Below are 25,806 nucleotides of genomic sequence, written 5' to 3' on the forward strand. Positions count from 1 at the left end.
GAAAAGTGAATGTATGATACAGTATAAATATGAATTAAAAGACATTATACAGTTAACTAGCGTATTTTTCTAAGTTGTAAGTATACACACACACTATATATATATATATATATATATATATATATATATATATATATATATATATATATATATATATATATATATATATATATATATATATATATATATATATATATATATATACATATATGCGGTCCCCCCATTCCCAAAATTTTGTTAATGCGGCCCTCAATACAAAAAGGTTGCCCACACCTGATCTACAAGAAACTTAACGCAGTGGTGGGAGAGCCCAAGAGTGTATCAAAGCTGCACAACTTATCTGAACTTCTTGTAGAAGTTGATATCAAGATACACTTTGATGGGCTTCTACGGTGCAGAAGTATTAATGATCTCCATGTGGAAGTCATGCCACACCAGCAGAGATGTTATCAGCTCTAGAGACCTGCCGGAATGTTCCGAGAAGGAAAACGTGGAGGGAATTGAAGGAGTCACCCATGCCCAGTGCATTACCAGACGTAGGGATGTTGAGGAGGTCAAAACCGCCACTATTATCCTCACATTCAAAACTAGGACACGGCCAGAATATGTGAAGGCCCCGATTCCTACAAGTTCCAGTGAGACCCTACATACCTAATGCATGAGGTACTTTAAGTGCCAGAGTTATGGACACACCGGGACAGTCTGCAAGAGGAACACTGTGTGTGCCAGATGTGCTGGAGAGGGTCATGAGGACAAGGGCTGCACAGCCCAGTTCAATACCCAAACTGTCAGGCTGGCCACTCAGCCTACTCCAAGGACTGCCCTGTGTGGAAACAGGAGGTTGCCGTGCTGGAGTACACAGCAAGAAATGTATGTACCTTCAGCCAGGCGAAATTGGCTGTATTGGCCCTACCCAAGGGTTAATTCGGCTTGACAAAGACCTCTGCCCAGGCTGTGGTTAAGATAGGTAAGTCATAAGCCACACAGATGGACACATTGACCCCCACCACTTCCTCCAACACTACCACGAAGCCACCTCCAAAGCAGAATGAAAGCCCTGTTGTGAAGGTCATGCTGAAATGACCATGCCAAACAACAAACAAACTGGACAGTATTAACAATCTACAAACAAAGAACAGGACACACACCTCTGTTAAATTACCATCTTAACAAAAAAATTCCACACAGCTCCCCCTTTGTAGACACTGCCCCTGCCCTTATTAAACTAAACAATATCCTCTTTGAATGCCCCTCCCTAATTCACCTTAGGATGACCCTTATACCATTACAGCCCAACATAACCAACATCCTGTATGGCAGTGCTGAACAACTTAAGAGAACACACTATTTTTCCTTGGCACAGTCTGCAAAAGTCTGCTCAGCAGCATAAAGCTGGCTAGAAGAAGATTGAAGGTCATGCTAAAGAACAGATTCTCTTTGCTGGTTGATGAAGGCATGGAGACTGAGCAGCATGAGAAAACCATTACTCTGGGAGAACCCAGCCAGACACCCCAACCTCTACTGAATTAGTGGTTGATCAACTCCCTAAGGGGAGAAGCCTTAATTGGCCTCCTTCAGTCGTAAAATGACTGGTTCATCTCAGAGCACACTTCCTCATGTGGCTGTGGAGCCCTATTTTGGAGAGACACTCCCGTCCACAGATAGCGCAGGTTAAGGTGGCTTTTGCTTCGGTGGTAGAGGAGCTGGCCGTTTTTCGGATTGTGCGTTTTTCTTCCTGGGCTGAGACCCATGTACTTTCACTGTCCATAGCTTTCTTGGTCACTGTCTCTCTCCACCTGTTGCGGACTAGAGCTATGTCTTCCCAATTGTTAGTATTGATGTTCACTGATTTGAGGTCACGTTTTTAGTACAAGATACCCAAAGTGAGGGAGGAGAAAATAACCTCTGCTTTAACCGAAGGGATCTTTCGTCTCCAGAGAGAAAGACTTCCCCCAAAAAGGGGGGGGGTTCCTCCTCTCTCCAAACCTGTCTAAAAACACAAAGGTCGTGTGAATAAAGGGAAACATCTTGGGGGCCTTCCAAGGCCTAATAGCTCCAAGTAAGTCAATAAACCTTGGATTCCAGGATTGTGCAGTGGGATTGTAGAGGCCTCAATGCCAATTTTGGGGAAATGCAGCTACTGATAGACTGGATTAGGCAGACCCTACTTCCACTACAGCCCAACATAACCAACACCCTGTACGGCTGTGCTGAACAACTGAAGAAAACAGCACACTTTTTTCCTTCGCACAGTCTGCAAAAGAGCTCACAGCTCAGCAGCAATAAAGCTGGCTAGAAGAAGAAGAAGAAGATAGACTGGAGACTCCTGTAGCTGTCTGCCTACAGGAAACATTTCTGAAAACCTCAGATAGTATCAGTTTCTGCAGTTACAGCACGTACAGCAGGGCTGTTGAAGATGCAGAGAGAGCATCAGGTGGAGTTTGTATCCTTTTGAAGGACAGCATCCCCCATGATAGGGTAGAACTCCAAACCACACTACAGGCTTAGTAGCTAGGATAACCCTACACAAGGTTATGACTTGCTGCAGCTTGTATATACCTCCAGTTGCTCCAACAGACATTGAAAACCTAATAGAACAACTCCCTCTGCCCTATATAACCCTTGGACACTTCAGTGCCCATAACGCTTTGTGGGGAACCATCAATACTGACACAAAAGGTCGTATGCTGGAGGATATCTTCCTCCAACATGACCAACATCACCGACCTACTTGCATCCAGGAACTGGATCTCTCACTTGCATTGACCTCACTATATGTGTTCCTTGACTTCTGGATGACTTTAAATGGTCAGAAAGCAATGATCTATGGGGAAGTGACCACTTCCCAATCATCATTGCTAACAATCTACATTCATTGGGACGACCTCAGCGCTGGAAGCTGAATAAAGCAGATTGGGAACAATTCAAAAAAGAGGCTTTGAGGATATCACAGAAAATATCCTTCATGAACAGAGTCATTTTTGCTAGCAAGCTACTTGATATTGCCAGGAAAGTTGTACCCTTAACCTTTGCAAATCCAAAATGGCCTAGTAAACCATGGTTTGATCCAGCTTGCAAGAGTGCTTTTGGCGATAGGAAAAAACATCTGGCTGCATTTAGAAAGAATCTTTCCCAGGAAAATATAAAGTTATTCAGGATTGCTAGAGCGAAGGCTAGACAAACCATATGGTCAGCCAAAAAGAATTCCTGGACAAATTTTGCTGGCAGTCTGGAAGCCAAAACTTCTGCTAGAGCAGTTTGGAAGGCAGTAGGGTAAATAATCAAATGCAATAGGGCATTTGAAAAACCAAAGACTAACTGTTACATCCCCCAGAGATATAGCTGACTGCCTTGCATCCTCAATAGCAGTTAAATCATCCACTGCGCACTACATGCCAGAATTCCAAAAAGTTAAAATCAGGGAGGAGAGACATCCCATTGATTTCAGATCAGAGAACAATGAAGGCTATGACAAGCCATTCTCACTAGAAGAACTGAGGGACTCCCTGGACAAATCACATGACACAGTGCCAGGAGAAGATGAAATTCATTATCAGATCCTCAAGCATCTTCCTGATCCCACATTGACAACCCTGCTAAAAATCTATAACTGTGTATGGCAATCAGGTGCTTTCTCAAACAGTTTGAGGAAAGCCACAGTTATACCAATACCTAAACCGGGAAGAGATGGGTCGGACCTAGCTAAATATCACCCAATAGCACTAACAAGCTGCATCTGCAAAGCCATGGAAAGAATGATAAATAATAGGTTGGTCTGGTTCCTCAAGAGAAATAAATTACTCTTTAACTATCAGTGTGGATTTTGGCAGGGGCGGACAACTGACCACCTGGTAAGGCGGAATCTTACATTAGGAATGCATTTATAAGATGAGAACATTTTTTCGATATAGAAAAGGCCTATGATACAGCTTGGAAAAATGAAAGATTATGGGGTTAAAGGGACACCTTCCCTGCTTTATGAGAGAATTCCTAAAGGATTGGAACATTTAGGTTCGAATGGGCAACTCCGCTTCTGGCACTTAAGACCAGGAGATGGGCGTTCCCAGGGCAGCATTCTTTCATTATAAGGCTCTGTCCCCTGGCTTAGAGTGCTCTCTGTATGTTGATAACATATGGCAAAAACATGAATACTTTAGAAAGAAAATTACAATTATGTTTAATTAAAATTCAAAATTGGGCAAACGATAATGGTTTTAAATTTTCGGGCTCCAAAACTGTTAGCATTCATTTTTGTAATTTAAGGGAAATCCATCCAGACCTTGATTTACTTTTAGACAAAAATAAGATTCCTGTTGTTAAAACTACAGAATTTTTAGGCCTAGATTCAAAATTTAATTTTCTCCCCCATATTAAGGAACTTAAGAAGAAATGCCAAAAGTCATAAACATGCTCAGAGTACTCAGCAATACAGACTGGGGAAACCTTGCTGCTGCTATAGAGTCTGATCCAATTCAAGGTAGACTATTGATCCATAATATATGGAGCAGCTAGGAAATCATACCTTAAAATACTGGAGCCCATACAAAATGCTGCCCTGTGGCTCTGTCTTGGCGCATTTCATACATCACCAATCCCAAGTCTCCACATGGAGGCGGGAGAACTCCCCATGGACATCAAAATGAAAAAGCTTGTAATGAAGGCTAAAATCCAACCACACAAACCCTGCTTTTGACTCATGTTTAACCATACAGATGGTAGAACTATACAATCGAAGGCCTAACATTATACAGCCATAGGGCCTTCAAATGAGAGAATTCATCCAAAATTTAACTCCACCCTTGACCAAGTCTCTAAAATAGAAATCCTACAGAACCATGAACCATCCTTGGTTGTTGAATAAACCTAAATTAAATTAATCCCTTCTTAATTTTAAAGAAGAAAATACAGACCCAAGCATACTACAAGTTCACTTTAAGGAACTGCAGGAGAACTACGGAGATTGTGGCACCATTACACTGACAGATCCTAGATGGATGAGTAGCTTGCATGTGCCTGCTCTTTTTGGAACAAAACTATCTCCCATAGACTCCCTGATGGATGCTCCATCTTTACGGCCGAATTACATGCAATATTGCTTGCACTTATGGCTGTAAAAGCATCAGACAGGAGAAAATTTCTCATATGCTCCGACTCCAAATCTGCATTGCAAGCTTTGGGGCGGATGAAGACTGACATTCCATTGTTACATAAGAGCCTAAAGCTTTTGGACCAAATAACAGCTGACCATAGGGATATCACCTTCATCTGGATCTACTCCCATGTGGGCATAGAGGGAAATGAAATGGCAAAATGAGCCCTAAATCAAGCGGTGTCAGGAACCCAAATTCCCTGCTCGGACCTGAGGCAGAGTATTGCCTCTGCAACCTATCGAAAGTGGCAAGATGGGAGGGAGACTGAGACCCACAACAAGCTTAGACAGATTGTGGCGGACGTTAGGTGGCGGTCCTCATCTTAAGGTCTGACACGGCGTGGAAGCATGACTATTTCCAGACTTAAAATAGGCCACACCTATATCACACACTTGTGGAAATTATCCTCCTTGATTGCCTCAGATACCAGGATATTAGAGGGAAATATTTTGGAGCAGACAACTCTAAAGCACTATTTGGTTATGCTCTTTAAAACTTTAAAGTTGGGTTCGATTCCCATTTCTACTTCATAACACTCCTAGGTTTTAGAGTTAATTCCTCTGACCTTCAGCTAACATTATATTGAAAGTAGACAGACTCTAGTTAGGTGTTAAGAGAGCCAGTCACACTATAAGTTAGTTCATAATTGTGTAGTACAAAGTTGAGTTAGTAATTTAATCAGTAAATAATTGTAATAGAATTTCTATGAAAGAGCTTGTATTCTATTGGTTTTTAATCTATTAATTGAGCTATGTACTATACAATTTGTGCTGTCTATGAACATGTCTACTTTATGGTAATTAACTTAGTATTGATTGAGTCTGCTATAAAACATTTACAGTAGATGTCTAAGTGTTGAAAGGAAAACTCTGATGGTTTTTCAAATTGCAGCTCAAGTCTGCGTAAAAAGCTGCAATAGTAAAACATTTGTTATTGAGATGCTTAGAAACATTTATATTGATTCTATGATTCAATTAGACAGTACATTCTTCACACCTAAAAAAATGGGATGAGATTTTGTGATTAGACATTGTCTCTCTCCTACCAATCACATTGCTTTGGTCTTTTCTAAATAGGACACAAATATTATGATCACCTCATTATTACAGTGACTGCTAGGCCTTGTTCATAGGCTATGTTAGTCATTGGTTTAGATTCACAAACTTTTTTTTTATTGATAGACCTACATAAATATCTAGATCAACACTGTTATTATATGTGTACTGACTGATAGTGTTAATACATGTGTACTGACTGACAGTGTTGTTACATGTGTACTAACAGATTGTGATAATACATGTGTAATAACTGATTGTGATAATACATGCATACTGACTGACAGTGTTGTTAGATGTGTACTGACTGACAGTGTTGTTAGATGTGTATTTACTGACAGTATTGTTAGATGTGTACTGACTGACAGTGTTGTTAGATGTGTACTGACTGACAGTGTTGTTAGATGTGTATATGTACTGACTGACAGTGTTGTTAGATGTGTACTGACTGACAGTGTTGTTAGATGTGTACTGACTGACAGTGTTGTTAGATGTGTACTGACTGACAGTGTTGTTAGATGTGTACTGACTGACAGTGTTGTTAGATGTGTACTGATTGACAGTGTTAATACATGTGTACTAACTGACTTCTGACTGACAATGTTATTACATGTGTACTGACTGACACTCTAGAATGTGTATATTAACCAAACTAGCCATTAAAACCAGGCCAATGATGAAATGCTGCAAACTGACAAAATGCCTTATAAGCTTGTTGCTAGTAAAAATTGTGTTACAGAGTGACTTTATGGTGTTGATAAAAAAAATGCATGCTTTTAGTTACAATTTATCCATGAATTGCTGGACCTGGAGTTTACAGTGCTGGACATTGAGTTGATGGACCTGGACCATACAGTGTATGACCTGGCTTGTACAGTGCAGGACCTGGCTTGTACAGTACAGGACCTGGCTTGTACAGTGCAGGACCTGGTTTGTACAGTGCAGGACCTGGCTTTTACAGTGCAGGACCTGGTTTGTACAGTGCAGGACCTGGCTTGTACAGTGCAGGACCTGGTTTGTACAGTGCAGGACCTGGTTTGTACAGTGCAGGACCTGGTTTGTACAGTGCAGGACCATGGGTTCTTACACTTTATGATTAGTTGTTTTAGCTGCTGTCTAAACTAATTGATTCATTATTTTCATTTGTATGAACTATACCACTTTATTCCCACTTGATTGTTATGTTCAGGTGGAGTAGTCAAAAAGTTAACCTATGGAACCATTGCGGGTCTGTCCTGTGCTTCACTTTGTTATCCAAAGAAAAGTGTAGAATTAGCCAATCAATTCTCAGACACTATTCAAAAATTATGGAAGGAATCTGGTGTGAAGTCATCACTCTCTGAAATCTGGCCACAAACCCAACAAGGTAGACTTTTGTATAATGCATCAGTGATGGGAATTTTCCAAAAAATTTCAGAATTCTGCAAATTTCTTCTGATCCATTTTGCTAACAAAAAAAATCCAAATTTTCCATGACATGTTAAAAAAAACAACAATTCTGAATTTTTTTTTATTTTTTTTTTTCAGTTTTTTTTTTAAATAGAAACAAAATCTTCATTTTACTATTTTTCCATTTTGGGAAGAATGTGAACTAAGACTTGTTTTAAACATGCACAGACCCTATAGTGAAGTTCTAGTTTTAAACAAATCTCATTCTCTCTACTAGTCTAGAATCTAGATCTATAGACCCTAGTCCTAGAGCTCAACTTCTACATGTAGAGTGATTAGAATCACTCATGATAGATCTAGATAAGATATCTGGATTCTTTAATTTGATTGATTTAGATCTAGAATTTGAATAACTCCTTGGGCATTATATGAGTAGAGTTATATGAATTGAGTGATATGAGTAGAGTTCTCAGTCTCAGTCTCATGCCTGGCTGACACCTTGTGCACTTGATATGGATGGCCCCTAAACAGAAGCTCAAACTATTGAAGCATTGCCAAAACTCCAGCATGTTTTGATTTTCAAACACATTAATTCTTTAGGGTTGTTTGAGAGAGATAGCTTGTTACAATACCAGTCAAGCAATGATATATTATAGAGTGCTTAGACTGTCTTGACCAAATATAAAGCACAGGTCTGCAAAAAGCTGTCTCCACTCTTCTAAATAATATACAAACAATAATACTTTGCATACATTTTTTTTTGCATGTGCAGTAAAGCTCATGCAGTGTAATTAATATGTAATACAAAATTATTTTTAAAAAAATTAATTTTAATTAATTCTACATTATTTAAAAAGAATCCCAGAAAACTTATCTTTTAAGTCGATGCGAAATGTCAGTTCAATGACATTTCAAAAACGCGGGTGTAGAAAATTTCCTAAAATGTTTGCAAAGTCTTTTCCCATCACTGAATACATGTATAATTTTTTGTTTCTTTAATATAACACATACTGTATTTATCTGGAGTTTGTGTGATCTGATAGTATGTGTGACATATACTGTATTTATCTGTAGTCTGTGTGATCTGATAGTATGTATGACATATACTGTATTTATCTGGAGTTTGTGTGATCTGATAGTATGTGTGACATATACTGTATTTATCTGTAGTCTGTGTGATCTGATAGTATGTATGACATATACTGTATTTATATGGAGTGTGTGTGATCTGATAGTATGTGTGACATATACTGTATTCATCTGTAGTCTGTGTGATCTGATAGTATGTATGACATATACTGTATTTATATGGAGTGTGTGTGATCTGATAGTATGTGTGACATATACTGTATTCATCTGTAGTCTGTGTGATCTAATAGTATGTATGACATATACTGTATTCATCTGGAGTGTGTGTGATCTGATAGTATGTATGAAATATACTGTATTTATCTGTAGTCTGTGTGATCTGATAGTATGTATGACATATATTGTATTTATATGGAGTTTGTGTGATTTGATAGTATGTATGACATATACTGTATTTATATGGAGTGTGTGTGATCTGATAGTATGTATGACATATACTGTATTTATATGGAGTGTGTGTGATCTGATAATATGTATGGCATTTACTGTATTTATCTGAAGTCTGTGTGATCTGATAGTATGTATGACATATACTGTATTTATATGGAGTTTGTATGATCTGATAATATGTATAACATATACTCTATTTATCTGTAGTCTGTGTGATCTGATAGTATATATATGGCTCCTTTTGTCTCGAAAGGCAATGGATGCGCCCAAGTGAGTCACTGGTTTTGGCTTAATCTTGAGACGGGGCAGAATCTGGTGTGGCTAATCAAGCCAATTCTAGAACGGCAGACTTTGCCACAATTCGTACATGTGTATGCCTCTGATTTAGGGCTAGCAGACAGGGCAGCTTTCTTTTTTTCCCTCTTGATTAAAGCCGCTTCAATTCTTTTGTTCTCAGCAAGGGTTGTCCCAGCACGCACAGTCTGTCTCCATGCACTCCGGTCTTTGGCTATGTTTTCCCACATACTTTCACTGATGCCTGAGGCTCTCATGTCTCGCTTGCAGACATCTCTATATGTTAGTCTTGGGCGGCCCTTGGGTCTGACTCCTTCCACAAGCTCAGCATATAAGATATCTTTCGGGATTCTACCATCTGGCATTCGGGTGACATGTCCGAGCCAGCGTAATCTTCTTTGTGTCAGGAGAGCATACATGCTGTTCATATTGGCCAATCTCAAAACTTCCTGATTGGAGACATGGTCCCTCCAAGAGATGCCCATTATGCGTCTCAGGCAGCGCAAGTGGAAACTATTCAATCTGTGCTCTTAGTACATGTATGTTGACCAGCTTTCACTGCCATAAAGGAGAGTGCTCACAACACAGGCGTTGTAGACTAGGATTTTGGTCGCTGTGGTCAATTTACCATTTTCCCAGACGCGCTTGGAGAGTTTTGCCAATGCTGTGGTAGCTTTTCCTATCCTTTTTGTCAGCTCGATGTCTAAGTCTAGGTTACTGACAATTGTTGAACCCAAGTAGGTAAATTCCTGCACCACTGAAAGGGTGTGGTTCCCAATTTGTATTATAGGTATTTCTGCGACGTCTTGTGCCAGGATTTCGGTCTTGGAGAGACTTATAGTAAGGCTAAACTCTTGACAAGCAGCTGCTAAGGCGTTCACTAGCTTCTGTAGACCTCCTTGTGAGTGAGATACGAGTGCCGCGTCATCTGCAAACAGCAGCTCCCTTATCAAGATACGACGCCTTTTCGTTTTGGCTTTAAGACGTGCCAGGTTAAAGAGCCTTCCATCGGATCTGCTATGGATGTATATTCCGTCTTCCAGGGATTTAAAAGCACTGGATAGTACGACTGAGAAGAAGATGCCAAATAGTGTAGGGGCCAGTACACATCCTTGTTTTACACCGCTCTTAATGGAGAATGGCCTGGAGGAAGAACTTTCAAACTGAACGGTGCCCTGCATATTTTCGTGAAAAGCTGACACTAGTTTTCTTAACTTATTTGGGCAGCCGATTTTCTCTAGTACAGCAAACAGACCGCTTCTGCTAACAAGGTCAAAGGCCTTGGTCAAATCAATAAAAGCTATGAAGAGGGGCTGCTTTTGTTCTCTGCTCTTCTCCTGTAGCTGCCGCAGAGAGAAAATCATATCTGTTGTAGATCTACCTGCCCTAAAGCCACACTGCGACTCTGGATAAACACGATCTGCCAGGATCTGTAATCGCTTTAGTAATACTCTAGCTAAAGCCTTTCCGACTATGCTAAGCAGTGAGATGCCTCTGTAATTGTTACAATCAGAGCGGTCGCCTTTATTTTTATAAATTGTAACAATGTTGGAGTCTTTCAATTCTTGGGGGACCATTCCTTGTTCCCAGCACAAGCTTAGCAGTTCATGGAGTGGTTTGATTAGGGCATGTTTTCCAGCCTGAATTATTTCAGCAGGAATGCCATCTCCTCCGGGTGTTTTCCCATGTGCAAGCATGTCAATGGCAATGCTCAGCTCCTTTACTGAGGGCGTTTCGTCTAATTCCGTCAAAACTGGAAGTGATGGGAAGTTGGAAACAGCATTTGGTGAGATGGCGTTTTCAATCTGATAGAGTTCTGCATAGTGTTCTACCCATCGTTCCATTTGCAGCGCACGATCGCTGATGATTGAGCCATCTTTTGACTTGAGCGGAGCACACTTGCTGGTGTGAGGTCCAAAGGCTTTTCTCATGCCCTCATATAGTCCTCTTATGTTACCACAGTCGGCACAAGATTGAATATCTTCGCATAGCTCCTGCCAGTATTTGTTAGCACATTGTCTCGCTACTCTTTGGGCATTGTTACGTGCAGCTCTGAGCCTTTTTAAGTTGCTTGGGGTGGGATCCTTCTTGTAGATTAGCATGGCTGCTCTTTTGTTCGTAGTGGCAGTTTCCATTTCTGGTAGACTAGCTTCAAACCAGTCTTCGCTTTTCTTGGTTTTGTTTCCAAAGACCAGTGATGATGTTTGGTAGATTGTATCACGCATAAACGTCCAGCTTTTTTCTACCTCAGTCACAGAGAAGTTTTTAAAAGCTTCCTCTAATTTGTTCTCAAATTCGGTGCAAAGATCAGGATTTTTTGTGCTAGTAGTATTCAGGCGTGATTTTCTTTTTCCCTGTGAAGTGTGGATCTTAGTTGGCAGCAGTCTTGTCCGGCAGGACACTAAAGTATGATCAGTATCACAATCCGCGCTTTGGTAGCTACGTGTCAGCAGTATATTTCCAATGTCCTTTTTTCGTGTCAGTATCATATCCAGCTGGTGCCAGTGCCCAGACCTAGGGTGCCTCCATGAGACACAGTGCTGTGGCTTTGTTCTGAAGTATGTGTTGGTAATGCAGAGCTTATGGTATGTGCAGAATTCAAGCAGTCTTTGTCCGTTCTCATTCATCTTTCCGATTCCAAAAAGCCCAAGACAGTCTGGCCAGGTAGTGTGATCTGATCCTACTCTGGCATTGAAGTCACCTAGAAGGATCATATGTTCTTTTTGAGGAATGTTTGCAATGGCTTCTTTGAGGTCTTCATAGAACTTGTCTTTGTCCTCCTGAAGCGAGCATAGTGTGGGGGCATAGGCACTAATTAGAGTGACTTTTCCAGATGCTGTCATCATACTTATGCTTAGTAGCCGTTCCGAGCCACCAACTGGAGGGACTATCATGGGAAGAAGACTGTTCTTGACAGCAAAGCCCACACCATGTATTCGAGTCTCATCCTGTGCCTTCCCTTTCCAAAAGAAAGTGTAGTCAGTCTCGCGGAGCATGCCGATTTCGGCCAGTCGGGTTTCTTGCAGGGCTGCAATGTCAATATGTAGCCTTTTTAGCTCGTTGTTTATAACTGCCGTCTTCCTTGCATCGTCGATCTGCCTTAGATCATCAGTGAGACCAGGACACATTGTCCTGACATTCCAAGTGGCCAGTCGCATGACAGGGATTTTCTTTTTCAGTTTAATTTTTCTTCTTTTGTTGCTTGGTGCAAGTTTCCAGCCTACTTGTCGTTTTAAACTAAGCTCTAAGCACCCATTAGAGCAGGCAGGCTGTGGCGGATCAGCACCTAACTGACTGGGGGCTGCCCAGGTTGAGGCGGGCGGTAGCTGATCAGTGAGGCGCGAAGACCTCTCCCACCGTCAGAGACAACCCGTGGCGTCCATACATTACGCCAATCAAGTTGGACTTATAACCCGTAACTGTTGTCTCCCGTGTTGTTTTAGCCGCTTTGCAGCAGCACCAGAGTTTCCTCTCCGGGGCGCATTCCTGGGCCTTGGATAAAGGGGTCATGATCTGATAGTATGTATGACATATACTATATTTATCTGATAGTATGTATGACATATACTATATTTATCTGATAGTATGTATGACATATACAATATTTATCTGATAGTATGTATGACATATACCAGATTTATCTGATAGTATGTATGACACCTGAGATGAACTCTGATAGGGCACCGAGGAATAAAGACTAATTGAAAACTAGGCGTAATGTCTGGTAGCTCCGATACAGATTTATTACCGCTCAGGCCTGTTCCTATTGAACTTTCTGTGCTGGGGTACAAGCTATGCAACACGGTCTATATGCTCTCTTCACATCGGCAACATTGCGAGTCATAGTTTGGTCATAGGATTCGAACCACTACTTAGGAATGAGTTCTCAAATTGCTGCTGTTGCTTGTAAAAAAAAAAGGTTGTTGCTTGAGATTTAAAACTGCCAGGGTGGCACTCTGAAGGCCACCCACTGCATCAAAATGACAGCTCCAATAAATAGGCGGATGTTATTTCGGGGCTGAGTGCCTCCAGCCCAAGTCTAGAAGACTGGAGCAAGAGTTGACCGTGGTTTCATATGGCTCTTCTAATCACCTCAAATGCTCTTGTCATCCCTGTTCATTCAGCGTCTATGGAACTGTCATGTGCCGCTAGGGCAATTTTAATGAAATTCAATCAATTATTCAATAAATTAGTTTTGATATCATTAGGTCTAAGGGTTTCTTACAACACCAAAGACCAACTGTCATGCTGGGAATGGCACCCATTTTCACGCCACCATAGACCAGTGTGCATTACAGGTTGGGAAACAAACGCACTGGTAGAATACAATGTTACTTAAGTTATAAAAAAGATATAAATGTTTAATGTTTAAACGGTAAAAAGGCAAGGGATGACAATGGTGGGAAGAATAAAGATACCTCTAAATACTAAAGCAACCTGTTTTTGAGTGAAGATAAGTGATAGAAATAAATCTTCATATTGACTGCTGACTAGACAAATATCTATATGCCCTGTGGTCTAGCTGACTAGACATATCAATATGCCCTGTTGTCTGGCTGACTAGACAGATATCTATATGCCCTATGGTCTGGCTGACTAGACAGATATCTATATGCCCTATGGCCTGGCTGACTAGACAGATATCTATATGCCCTTTTGTCTGGCTGACTAGACAGATATCTATATGCCCTATGGTCTGGCTGACTAGACAGATATCTATATGCCCTGTTGTCTGGCTGACTAGACAGATATCTATATGCCCTATGGTCTGGCTGACTAGACAAATATCTATATGCCCTATTGTCTGGCTGACTAGACAGATATCTATATGCCCTATGGTCTGGCTGACTAGACAAATATCTATATGCCCTATTGTCTGGCTGACTAGACAGATATCTATATGCCCTATGGTCTGGCTGACTAGACAAATATCTATATGCCCTATTGTCTGGCTGACTAGACAGATATCTATATGCCCTATGGTCTGGCTGACTAGACAAATATCTATATGCCCTATTGTCTGGCTGACTAGACAGATATCTATATGCCCTATGGTCTGGCTGACTAGACAAATATCTATATGCCCTATTGTCTGGCTGACTAGACAGATATCTATACGCCCTATGGTCTGGCTGACTAGACAGATATCTATATGCCCTATGGTCTGGCTGACTAGACAGATATCTATATGCCCTATTGTCTGGCTGACTAGACAGATATATATATGTCCTATTGTCTGGCTGACTAGACAGATATATATATGTCCTATTGTCTGTGTATGACTTAGCTCTTTATGTTCCTGGATGGGTTGTCCCCCCCTGCCTTGGTGCAGCTGTAGATAATTTTAGTCTGCTAGCACGAGCATCATCTTGGGAGGTACCAGCTCCAGCTGAAGTACTGCAGTTGAATACTGTAGTGTTGAATTAGGAATAGCCCGGCCGCTGTTATATGTCCTCGAAGTGGGAGTGACGCAGTGGAAATTGGGCAAAATCAGCAATGATTAGGCAGGCTGCGGGGCTGATAATTAACTTCAGATGTAGAAAATGGTACTGAATGTTCGCTGATGCCAAGGTTCCTTCCTCCAGCCACAGGGTGGGTTCAGCAGGAACTAACAGGAATTCAGATATAGTAACAGGGAGGAATCAAGAATTCGGATCCAGTAGCAGGCTGGAACCAGTTAGTGTCTCTAGCAGCAATCAAGCTGAAATACAAAAAGACAGAGCTCAAGACATTCATTATATAAAAGGGCATTGTGCTCTCTTCGGGCATAGCCATCAGTAATAGAATCACATAAGGTCACTTGCCACAAACAATGCAGGTCAATGAGATCAGATCAGTCCAAGGGGAATGATCATAATTCAAAAGGGAGGGGTAACTTAAACAAGAAATATGGATAGTGGTCATCAAGCATGACGCCATTATTTACATACAACCGTTGACCATGAACAATGGAATGAAACTTAATGTCAACGTGACATCCATTCGAGATTAGCGCCTCCCATGAGGTCTTAAGAACACCTGGTCAAAGGATAAGCGTGACTTGCGCTCAGGGTCTAGACCAGGGAGAAGGGATAGTCGGGCGCCTTTCAAGATGAAAGGAATTCATCATCTCGCGCTATCACAATTAACAGACCTGGACAGAACAATAGAGCCATAGGCCAGATGAGTAAACTGAATGAATAGCCAATGTGCTTTGAGCTAGGAAAGTCAAAGCGATAAAAGATGGGAGAGAGGTGGAGGAAAATACTCTGGATACAAACCTTTCACTGGGCTTAATGTGGCCAAAATGAAATAAATAATGTCAGCGTAATTTTATGGGTCAGATTGTTTTTGCTCAGTGGACGGACCGTCACACCCACATGTGCATTACAGGTTGGAACACAGTAACATTTATACAAAAGAATTACCTTTGTGAAATATGGAATGCAACATAATGTCAAAGGGAGGACAACAATGGTGAGAGAATGATCAAACCTCAAAGTAATCTCAAATGTACAGATAGAAAGCATTAAATCATCATGGAACCACTTAATACTTGTATGCCAATACCGTTACCCTATTGTTTAGTAGACTTAGCTCTCAGGTTCCAACTTCAGTTGTTGTTCCAGAAGCATTTTTTGTTGTCGCGTTTAAAAGATTCCGCAAACTGTATCTAAAGGTATCTTGCTTACATCAGATTGAGGTATTCCAATCTGCTAGGTATGGCGGATTTTTTTAGGGAGAAGATTGATCTTACAACATACCAGGGAGTGATCTGTGTCACAGTCTGCACTATGATAGGACCTAGTAAGCTTGATAAATTTTAAGCACTTTTGTCTTACCATGATTAGATCTAGTTGGTGCCAGTGTGTTTGTGCTGGGGTTTAGTCTTGAGATAGGTATTAGTGACACAGAGGAAGTGTAGTGAGCAAACCTCGAGGAGCCTTGGTCCATTTTTATTGACTTTTCCGACACCAAATCCTCCACTACAGCTGTCCCAAGCAGACTTGTTCCATACAGCACGTGTATTGAGATCGCCGAGGAGGCTCATTATTTGAGATCTCACTGAGATGTCTTTGGCTTCTGGTGTAGAACTCAAAGTTGGAGCATAGGCACTTATCAAAGTCACGTGTCCAATAGATGTTTTAAGGCGTGGTGATTGGAGTCTTTCCGAGACGTTGGACTTCAGCTCTAGTGTTTACTCTGTCAATGTATTCTATCAAGTGTTTACTCTGCCAATGTATTCTATCAAGTGTTTACTCTGCCAATGTATTCTATCAAGTGTTTACTCTGCCAATGTATTCTATCAAGTGTTTACTCTGCCAATGTATTCTATCAAGTGTTTACTCTGCCAATGTATTCTATCAAGTGTTTACTCTGTCAATGTATTCTATCAAGTGTTTACTCTGCCAATGTATTCTATCAAGTGTTTACTCTGCCAATGTATTCTATCAAGTGTTTACTCTCTGCCGATGTATTCTATCAAGTGTTTACTCTGCCAATGTATTCTATCAAGTGTTTACTCTGTCAATGTATTCTATCAAGTGTTTACTCTGCCAATGTATTCTATCAAGTGTTTACTCTGTCAATGTATTCTATCAAGTGTTTACTCTGCCAATGTATTCTATCAAGTGTTTACTCTCTGCCAATGTATTCTATCAAGTGTTTACTCTCTGCCAATGTATTCTATCAAGTGTTTACTCTCTGCCAATGTATTCTATCAAGTGTTTACTCTGCCAATGTAATCTATCAAGTGTTTACTCTGCCAATGTATTCTATCAAGTGTTTACTCTGCCAATGTATTCTATCAAGTGTTTACTCTGCCAATGTATTCTATCAAGTGTTTACTCTCTGCCAATGTATTCTATCAAGTGTTTACTCTGACAATGTATTCTATCAAGTGTTTACTCTGCTAATGTATTCTATCAAGTGTTTACTCTCTGCCAATGTATTCTATCAAGTGTTTACTCTGACAATGTATTCTATCAAGTGTTTACTCTGCCAATGTATTCTATCAAGTGTTTACTCTCTGCCAATGTATTCTATCAAGTGTTTACTCTGACAATGTATTCTATCAAGTGTTTACTCTGCCAATGTATTCTATCAAGTGTTTACTCTCTGCCAATGTATTCTATCAAGTGTTTACTCTGCCAATGTAATCTATCAAGTGTTTACTCTGCCAATGTATTCTATCAAGTGTTTACTCTGCCAATGTATTCTATCAAGTGTTTACTCTGCCAATGTATTCTATCAAGTGTTTACTCTCTGCCAATGTATTCTATCAAGTGTTTACTCTGACAATGTATTCTATCAAGTGTTTACTCTGCCAATGTATTCTATCAAGTGTTTACTCTGCCAATGTATTCTATCAAGTGTTTACTCTCTGCCAATGTATTCTATCAAGTGTTTACTCTCTGCCAATGTATTCTATCAAGTGTTTACTCTCTGCCAATGTATTCTATCAAGTGTTTACTCTGCCAATGTATTCTATCAAGTGTTTACTCTGCCAATGTATTCTATCAAGTGTTTACTCTGCCAATGTATTCTATCAAGTGTTTACTCTCTGCCAATGTATTCTATCAAGTGTTTACTCTCTGCCAATGTATTCTATCAAGTGTTTACTCTGCCAATGTATTCTATCAAGTGTTTACTCTCTGCCAATGTATTCTATCAAGTGTTTACTCTCTGCCAATGTATTCTATCAAGTGTTTACTCTGCCAATGTATTCTATCAAGTGTTTACTCTCTGCCAATGTATTCTATCAAGTGTTTAGTCTCTGCCAATGTATTCTATCAAGTGTTTACTCTCTGCCAATGTAATCTATCAAGTGTTTACTCTCTGCCAATGTATTCTATCAAGTGTTTACTCTGCCAATGTATTCTATCAAGTGTTTACTCTGCCAATGTATTCTATCAAGTGTTTACTCTGCCAATGTATTCTATCAAGTGTTTACTCTCTGCCAATGTATTCTATCAAGTGTTTACTCTCTGCCAATGTATTCTATCAAGTGTTTACTCTGCCAATGTATTCTATCAAGTGTTTACTCTCTGCCAATGTATTCTATCAAGTGTTTACTCTGCCAATGTATTCTATCAAGTGTTTACTCTCTGCCAATGTATTCTATCAAGTGTTTACTCTCTGCCAATGTATTCTATCAAGTGTTTACTCTCTGCCAATGTATTCTATCAAGTGTTTACTCTGCCAATGTATTCTATTAAGTGTTTACTCTGCCAATGTATTCTATCAAATGTCTCATTTTGTAACTTGTGTTTTTCTTATTTTCCAGGACAAGACGCTAAGGTGCAGCTACCACAAAAGGTAATATATAATCCCAGTGACTACTGTTAGGTTTAAGGATTGATTATATATGTGGCTGAATAGGTTAACAAAATTAAGGTCCTGAGTTGGAACCTGACAAGAACATCATTCACACACACAGTCGGAGTGATGTAGATGACATATATATATGTATGTATATATGTATGATATATATATATTACAGGGCCGCCGCTGCCTATTGTGCAATGAACAATTGCACGCAGGCGGCCGTCATTAGGGGGCGGTCAAATCATTATTTCAAGATTACTTTTAAAAAAATTACTAAAATATTTTATATCAATTCTGATTACTCCATTATCATTTGAAAATATAAACGATATTCGTACATAAGAAATTATTTTTGAAACTATAACAAAAAAAAATAGAGCAGCGTGCAAGGGATTCCCACGAGTTTTTCCATAAGTGCCTACTCATTTCTGGCCTTGAATTTTCGCTGGTTGTTTGTAATATTTGTTTTGAGTTGAATAGCCCGCACTGTAAGTAGATATATTACCGGTAATTAATTTTAATTTTAAAACATTTTCACGGGAGGGGGTAGGGCGCAACCTCCTGACAAAAAGGATTGTTATGGAGTGTGTGTTTCCTAAGCGGCGGTGAGAAGAGGTTAAGCGATTGATTGGTGATTATGCAGTGACAATGATGAAATTAATGTACCCAGTGCAAATGTGAGACGATCTTAAGACATGAAAGAGTAAAGACTTTTTTTTTTGTTGTGAGATGGATGTTTGTTTAAATCTCAGTTTATTTCATTACAAGTTCTATTGAGTCTTTGTTCACAAAAAAGTTTGTTCACGTGACTAAAAGTGTATTGATTCAAACGTATAAAACGCCTACATCGGTTTAGTTGTATTAGCCGCTAGAGCTACATCTGTTTAGTTGTATTAGCCGCTAGAGCTACATCTGTTTAGTTGTATTAGCCGCTGGAGCTACATCTGTTTAGTTGTATTAGCCGCTGGAGCTACATCGGTTTAGTTGTGCTAGCTGCTGGAGCTACATCTGTTTAGTTGTATTAGCCGCTAGAGCTACATCTGTTTAGTTGTATTAGCCGCTAGAGCTACATCTGTTTAGTTGTATTAGCTGCTGGAGCTACATCTGTTTAGTTGTATTAGCCGCTGGAGCTACATCGGATTAGTTGTGCTAGCTGCTGGAGCTACATCTGTTTAGTTGTACTAGCTGCTGGAGCTACATCAGTTCAGTTGTACTAGTTGCTAGAGCTACATCGGTTTAGTTGTATTAGCTGCTGGAGCTACATCGGTTTAGTTGTACTAGCTGCTGGAGCTACATGGGGTTTAGTTGTACTAGCTGCTGGAGTTACATCGGTTCAGTTGTACTAGCTGCTGGAGCTACATCTGTTTAGTTGTACTAGCTGCTCGAGCTACATCTGTTTAGTTGTATTAGCCGCTGGAGCTACATCGGTTTAGTTGTACTAGCTGCTGGAGCTACATCGGTTCAGTTGTACTAGCTGCTAGAGCTACATCGGTTTATTTGTACTAGCTGCTGGAGCTACATTGGTTTAGTTGTACTAGCTGCTAGAGCTACATCGGTTTAGTTGTACTAGCTGCTGGAGCTACATTGGTTTAGTTGTACTATCTGCTGGAGCTACATTGGTTTAGTTGTACTAGCTGCTGGAGCTACATCTGTTTAGTTGTATTAGCTGCTGGAGCTACATCTGTTTAGTTGTATTAGCTGCTGGAGCTACATCGGTTCAGTTGTACTAGCTGCTAGAGCTACATTGGTTTAGTTGTACTAGCTGCTAGAGCTACATTGGTTTAGTTGTATTAGCCACTGGAGCTACATCTGTTTAGTTGTACTAGCTGCTGGAGCTACATCGGTTCAGTTGTACTAGCTGCTGGAGCTACATCTGTTTAGTTGTATTAGCCGCTAGAGCTACATCTGTTTAGTTGTATTAGCCGCTAGAGCTACATCTGTTTAGTTGTATTAGCCGCTGGAGCTACATCGGTTTAGTTGTATTAGCCACTGGAGCTACATCGGTTTAGTTGTACTAGCTGCTGGAGCTACATCTGTTTAGTTGTATTAGCCGCTGGAGCTACATCGGTTTAGTTATACTAGCTGCTGGAGCTACATCGGTTCAGTTGTACTAGCTGCTAGAGCTATATCGGTTTAGTTGTACTAGCTGCTGGAGCTACATTGGTTTAGTTGTACTAGGTGCTAGAGCTACATCGGTTTAGTTGTACTAGCTGCTGGAGCTACATTGGTTTAGTTGTACTAGCTGCTGGAGCTACATTGGTTTAGTTGTACTAGCTGCTGGAGCTACATCGGTTCAGTTGTACTACCTGCTAGAGCTACATTGGTTTAGTTGTACTAGCTGCTGGAGCTACATCGGTTCAGTTGTACTAGCTGCTAGAGCTACATCGGTTCAGTTGTACTAGCTGCTGGAGCTACATCGGTTTAGTTGTACAGCTGCTAGAGCTACATCGGTTTAGTTGTACTAGCTGCTAGAGCTACATCGGTTAGTTGTACTAGCCGCTGGAGCTACATCAGTTCAGTTGTACTAGCTGCTGGAGCTACATTGGTTTAGTTGTACTAGCTGCTGGAGCTACATTGGTTTAGTTGTACTAGCTGCTGGAGCTACATTGGTTTAGTTGTACAAGCTGCTGGAGCTACATTGGTTTAGTTGTACTAGCTGCTAGAGCTACATCGGTTTAGTTGTACTAGCTGCTGGAGCTACATCGGTTTAGTTGTACTAGCTGCTGGAGCTACATCGGTTTAGTTGTACTAGCTGCTGGAGCTACATCGGTTTAGTTGTACTAGCTGCTGGAGCTACATCGGTTTAGTTGTACTAGCTGCTGGAGCTACATCGGTTTAGTTGTACAAGCTGCTGGAGCTACAAGCCAACAACCGACCAAAAACACTTGGGGGTGGGGGCGGTAAAAAAATGTTCCGACCCTTTGCCGACTTGAGCGGAAACCTGCCATATCTTCAATTCTACCTCCAGGAAGAACTTTTGACAATGCTTACAAATGACGTAGGCAACACAATTTCCGAAAACAACAACAGCAACGTTTTAATGAAATGTCATGACGTCACTATACACAGTGTAAAATAATATAAATGAAAAATAAAACCTAAAAATTATGACTAAGTTTCTTTTCTTTTTTTATTACATTCTTTAAAAAACTTACGACCTCACTGTGGAATCCCACAGCTTCTAAAGGGGGCTCGAACAAAAACATTGTTATCTAGGGAGTCGTTGCCAGGAAATGTGAGAAACACTGCCTTACTCTGATTTCAAGTCATTGTTTAAGTGACTTGTACTTTGGATTATTTACTTTGTAATAAACTCAAGAAAAATATTCAGCGCTGAATAGCTTCATTTGTTGGATAAAATTGTAGGCAACTCTGAACCTGTGTATGTCAGATGATTGTGGATACAATGCACGTCTCTCCAATATACAATCGTGATAATTATTATGAAAGTGTAAGGAACGTTGAAAAAGTTCTACTGTCAATGGCTTTTGTATTTCCAGCATTTTCTTTTCCAATTGTTTTTCAACAAACAATATAACAAAAGTTATGCTTGCCCTGGATGTGGCAAAATATGTAGGTCATAGCCGGGACTGCGCAGCCACGGGAAATACTGCATTCCTCACTAATCTTCGGACTCGAAGACTAGCCTTATATATATATTCAATAATTACACATTAGCACTTGCTACTGCTACAAACTTGTCACCATGGTTTCATAGTAAACGAGGCGCTGACCGACATCAGCAATGATAGAGTTAGACCTCAACTGATTCCCATCTGGCACCAACTCTTGTGTAACGGCCACTGATACTCATCGATGTCTATGATCTCCAATCTGAGAATGACACTCAAGACTGTACTAGGTACTTCTGAGTAGATAAACAACGCCAACACTGGCAAAGAATCAAATTCAGTAATGCAACTCCAACACTCGCATTCTAGAAACACAAAAACAAACAAAACTCAACTTCTACTCTAAAACTAGAAATAGTGACAACCTCATAGAACATATAATAAGAGTTATCCCAAATAAGTAACTCACAGGGTCCTAAATTCCTACCAATAAAAGTCCAAGGAAATAGTACTTTTTGAAAGAACAAATAATCTTTTACTGACCAACACACCATCCGTTTCAACCAACTTCAGAGGGTTAACTGCCTGAGGACAAAGGATGACCACTAAATGTCAACCGACTTTGTGACGTAGCAAACGATTCATAACAAAACTACACGCGCCGCTCTCGCCCCATACACAAGGTTTTACTAGTCGAGAACAAACTGAACACAGAGTACTGAGAAAGTAAAATACACGCGTGTCTAAACTACTCTTGACAACGACTTGTTTCTTGGCTTGTATTGTTTTATGATCTCTCTCTCACATCTATTTCCAGAAACTGAAATTCATGGCCACCGAAGTCTCCTACACACCACCAGCAGCTGGTCAACTCCAAGGAGATCTGGGTCAGTCCAACCCCGAAGATAAAGACATGTATAGCACAAGATCCTCCTAATGTATTGTGATCTATACATTTGACACACTAATTTTGTACTGTACATTCACATACTGTACATTTAATATGAATAACAAGCAATACAAACATAAAATGTGACTGTAAGTGAAAACATTAAATGTGGAAATTTCAGAGAGATGGAAAGCCCAAAGATTTATTTACTAATAAAATCAGTAGCTATATATTCAATTGTGATTTCATTTTGTTTGTTAAATTTTGAGGTCGTTTTCTTTTTCTTGCATTTTTTTTTTTTTTTTGTATGGCTTTCAATATTTATTTTTTTGCCTCAAAGATATTTTTACGGTACTTATGGGATGAAACGACTTCATTTAATGAAACTAATTTATTTTGTAAATATTCGTATCGTAATAATGTTTTTAATTCATTAATTGTCAAATATGAATTTATAACTAGAATTCAAATTCGCTACGTTTTCTTTGCCTAAAAAACAACGTAGCTTCTCATTTTTTTAGCACCGATAGGAAGCAGCTGCTTCACAGATTGAAAGACCCTGACATCAAAATTTAAACAGCACACACACAATGAGCAATGAAATTTTGTTTGTAGATCTTATGTAATGATTGTCTTCTGATTGTATTATATTCAATTATTTATATAGATTATTGAATGCATAATTTTTAGATTATTGAACGCTGTTATATCTTTTGACCAGACAGACAGCTTTGTTTAAAAACAACAACAACAAATGTTCCTAGCACAGTAGCACCATAAGATTTCATCAAGATGTTCCAATTATTAGAAGAGAAACGAATCTTGACTTCGAAACAAACACAAAAACACACACACATGTGTTCAGGACAATGCTACATTTAATAATAAAGGCAATGTAAGTGTGCAGTGTTTCACGTGACCAAGCTAACCCAGCTGCAAGTTGGCGCCTAAGCGTTTTCGTGGAGCGCCTCTGTTACGTCGACCACCTTTAAGCTCAACAAAAAAGACTGCCTTTGGCATACGTCCGTCTCCCATATGGGATACGTGCCCTGCCCAACGTAACTGTCGGGCCATAAGAAGTCCCTCCATACTGTCCATACCGGCGTTCGCAAGGACATCGCTGTCTGTAGTGCTGTCTTGCCACCGTATGTCCATGATAGAAGCGCAAGCATCTTTGGTGAAAGAGCTCAAGTAGTCCTAGTTGCTTTCTGTTTAGTGTCCATGTCTCAGAGCCAAATAGAAGGGTTGAGAGAACCACCGCCTGGTAGACATTGATTTCTGTAGACAGGCAGAGCGATCTATTCCGCCAAACTCTCGCCTGGAGGAATCCCTGGCCAAACGGTTGTCAACTTCCCTTGAAAGTGAGGCGTCATTTATGTGAAGTGGTTTACCACGTTAAGGGGCTGTCCGTTTACGATGATCTTTGGGGCTGGGTATGTTTTATTGGGTAACGTGTGGAACAAGACTTCTGTTTTCCCGAGGTTTATAGATAAACCGAAAGAGGCGGCAGCGAATGCAAATTTAATTACCGCGTTCTGGAGATCATGTCAATTGTGAGCTAACAATCATCGGCATAGAGAAGCTCCGTAATGACCATCTCGTTTGTTTTTGTATGGGATAGTAGACGTCGAAGATTAAACACATTGCCGTCAGAACGAAACCTGATGTAGATGCCTTCGTGCAATCGCTGCCTCATTTGACCCAGAATTACGCCAAAGAAGATAGCGAATAGAGTAGGAGCAGGTACACAGCCCTGCTTCACGCCATTTTCTATTGGGAAGTGGCCAGACAGGGAGACACCACCTATTTTAAATATTTCAGCCGGAGGTCCATCAGAGCCAGGTGCTGTGTGTGTTTGTTTGTTTTTTGAGTGTATGAATTAGTCCTACTGTTTAAACTTCCTCAAATGTCGGTGAGTCGTCGAGCTCCTCTCTCATCATTTTCTGAGGGACATTTGCCAGCGACTCCTCCGGTACGTTTGTCATCAAGTAGCAGACTGTAGTGTTCTGTTCAGCGATTGAGTACAACGTCCGCCTTGCTAGTTAATAGGCTGGTACCATACATATATATATATATATATATATATATATGAACATCTGTATCAATTTAGAGAGTGTTCCTTAATGTGTTTCACTGAAACCTGGCTCAATGATACGATACCCGACTCTTCTGTTGATCTCGATAAATTTTACGTTTATAGAGCAGACAGAACAATTAATAGTGGAAAGTCAAAAGGAGGAGGACTCGCAATCTATATAAACAAGGAATACTGCAACGCCAATAATGTGAACATCAGGAATAAAATTTGTGACCCTAACATTGAACTTATGTGTGTCACACTTAGGCCTTACTACTTGCCTAGAGAATTCACCCAGGTGTGTGTTGTTGTTGTGTACATACCACCGACGGCTGACACAGCGACTGCGTCGGAAATAATTTTTGATGTGCTTCACAATGTACAATCAAAACACCCGGACTCTGTTTGTATCGTAACTGGAGATTTCAACAACCTAAATATTGACAACACACTGTCAAACTATTGCCAGTATGTCTCCCTCCCCACAAGGCAGGGCAGAACGCTCGACAAATGCTACGTAAACATTAAGCAGGCT

The 25,806-nt window shown here is 40.3% G+C and overlaps 1 protein-coding gene across 1 annotated transcript in view; it reads left to right on the forward strand.

Moving 5' to 3' along the window:
* Window positions 1–23,431, forward strand: part of LOC106069399 (MICOS complex subunit MIC27-like) — a 48,463-nt gene extending 25,032 nt beyond the window's left edge. Inside the window, exons 7-9 of the mRNA XM_056015531.1 lie at window positions 7,395–7,571; window positions 18,693–18,724; window positions 23,123–23,431. Coding sequence (XP_055871506.1) covers window positions 7,395–7,571; window positions 18,693–18,724; window positions 23,123–23,242 — 329 coding nt within the window. The 3' untranslated portion in view covers window positions 23,243–23,431. The remainder of the gene's footprint in view (window positions 1–7,394; window positions 7,572–18,692; window positions 18,725–23,122) is intronic.
* Window positions 23,432–25,806: the final 2,375 nt, after the last annotated feature.

This window comes from Biomphalaria glabrata, chromosome 17 (genome assembly GCF_947242115.1).
Source record: "Biomphalaria glabrata chromosome 17, xgBioGlab47.1, whole genome shotgun sequence".
Classification (NCBI taxonomy): domain Eukaryota; kingdom Metazoa; phylum Mollusca; class Gastropoda; family Planorbidae; genus Biomphalaria; species Biomphalaria glabrata.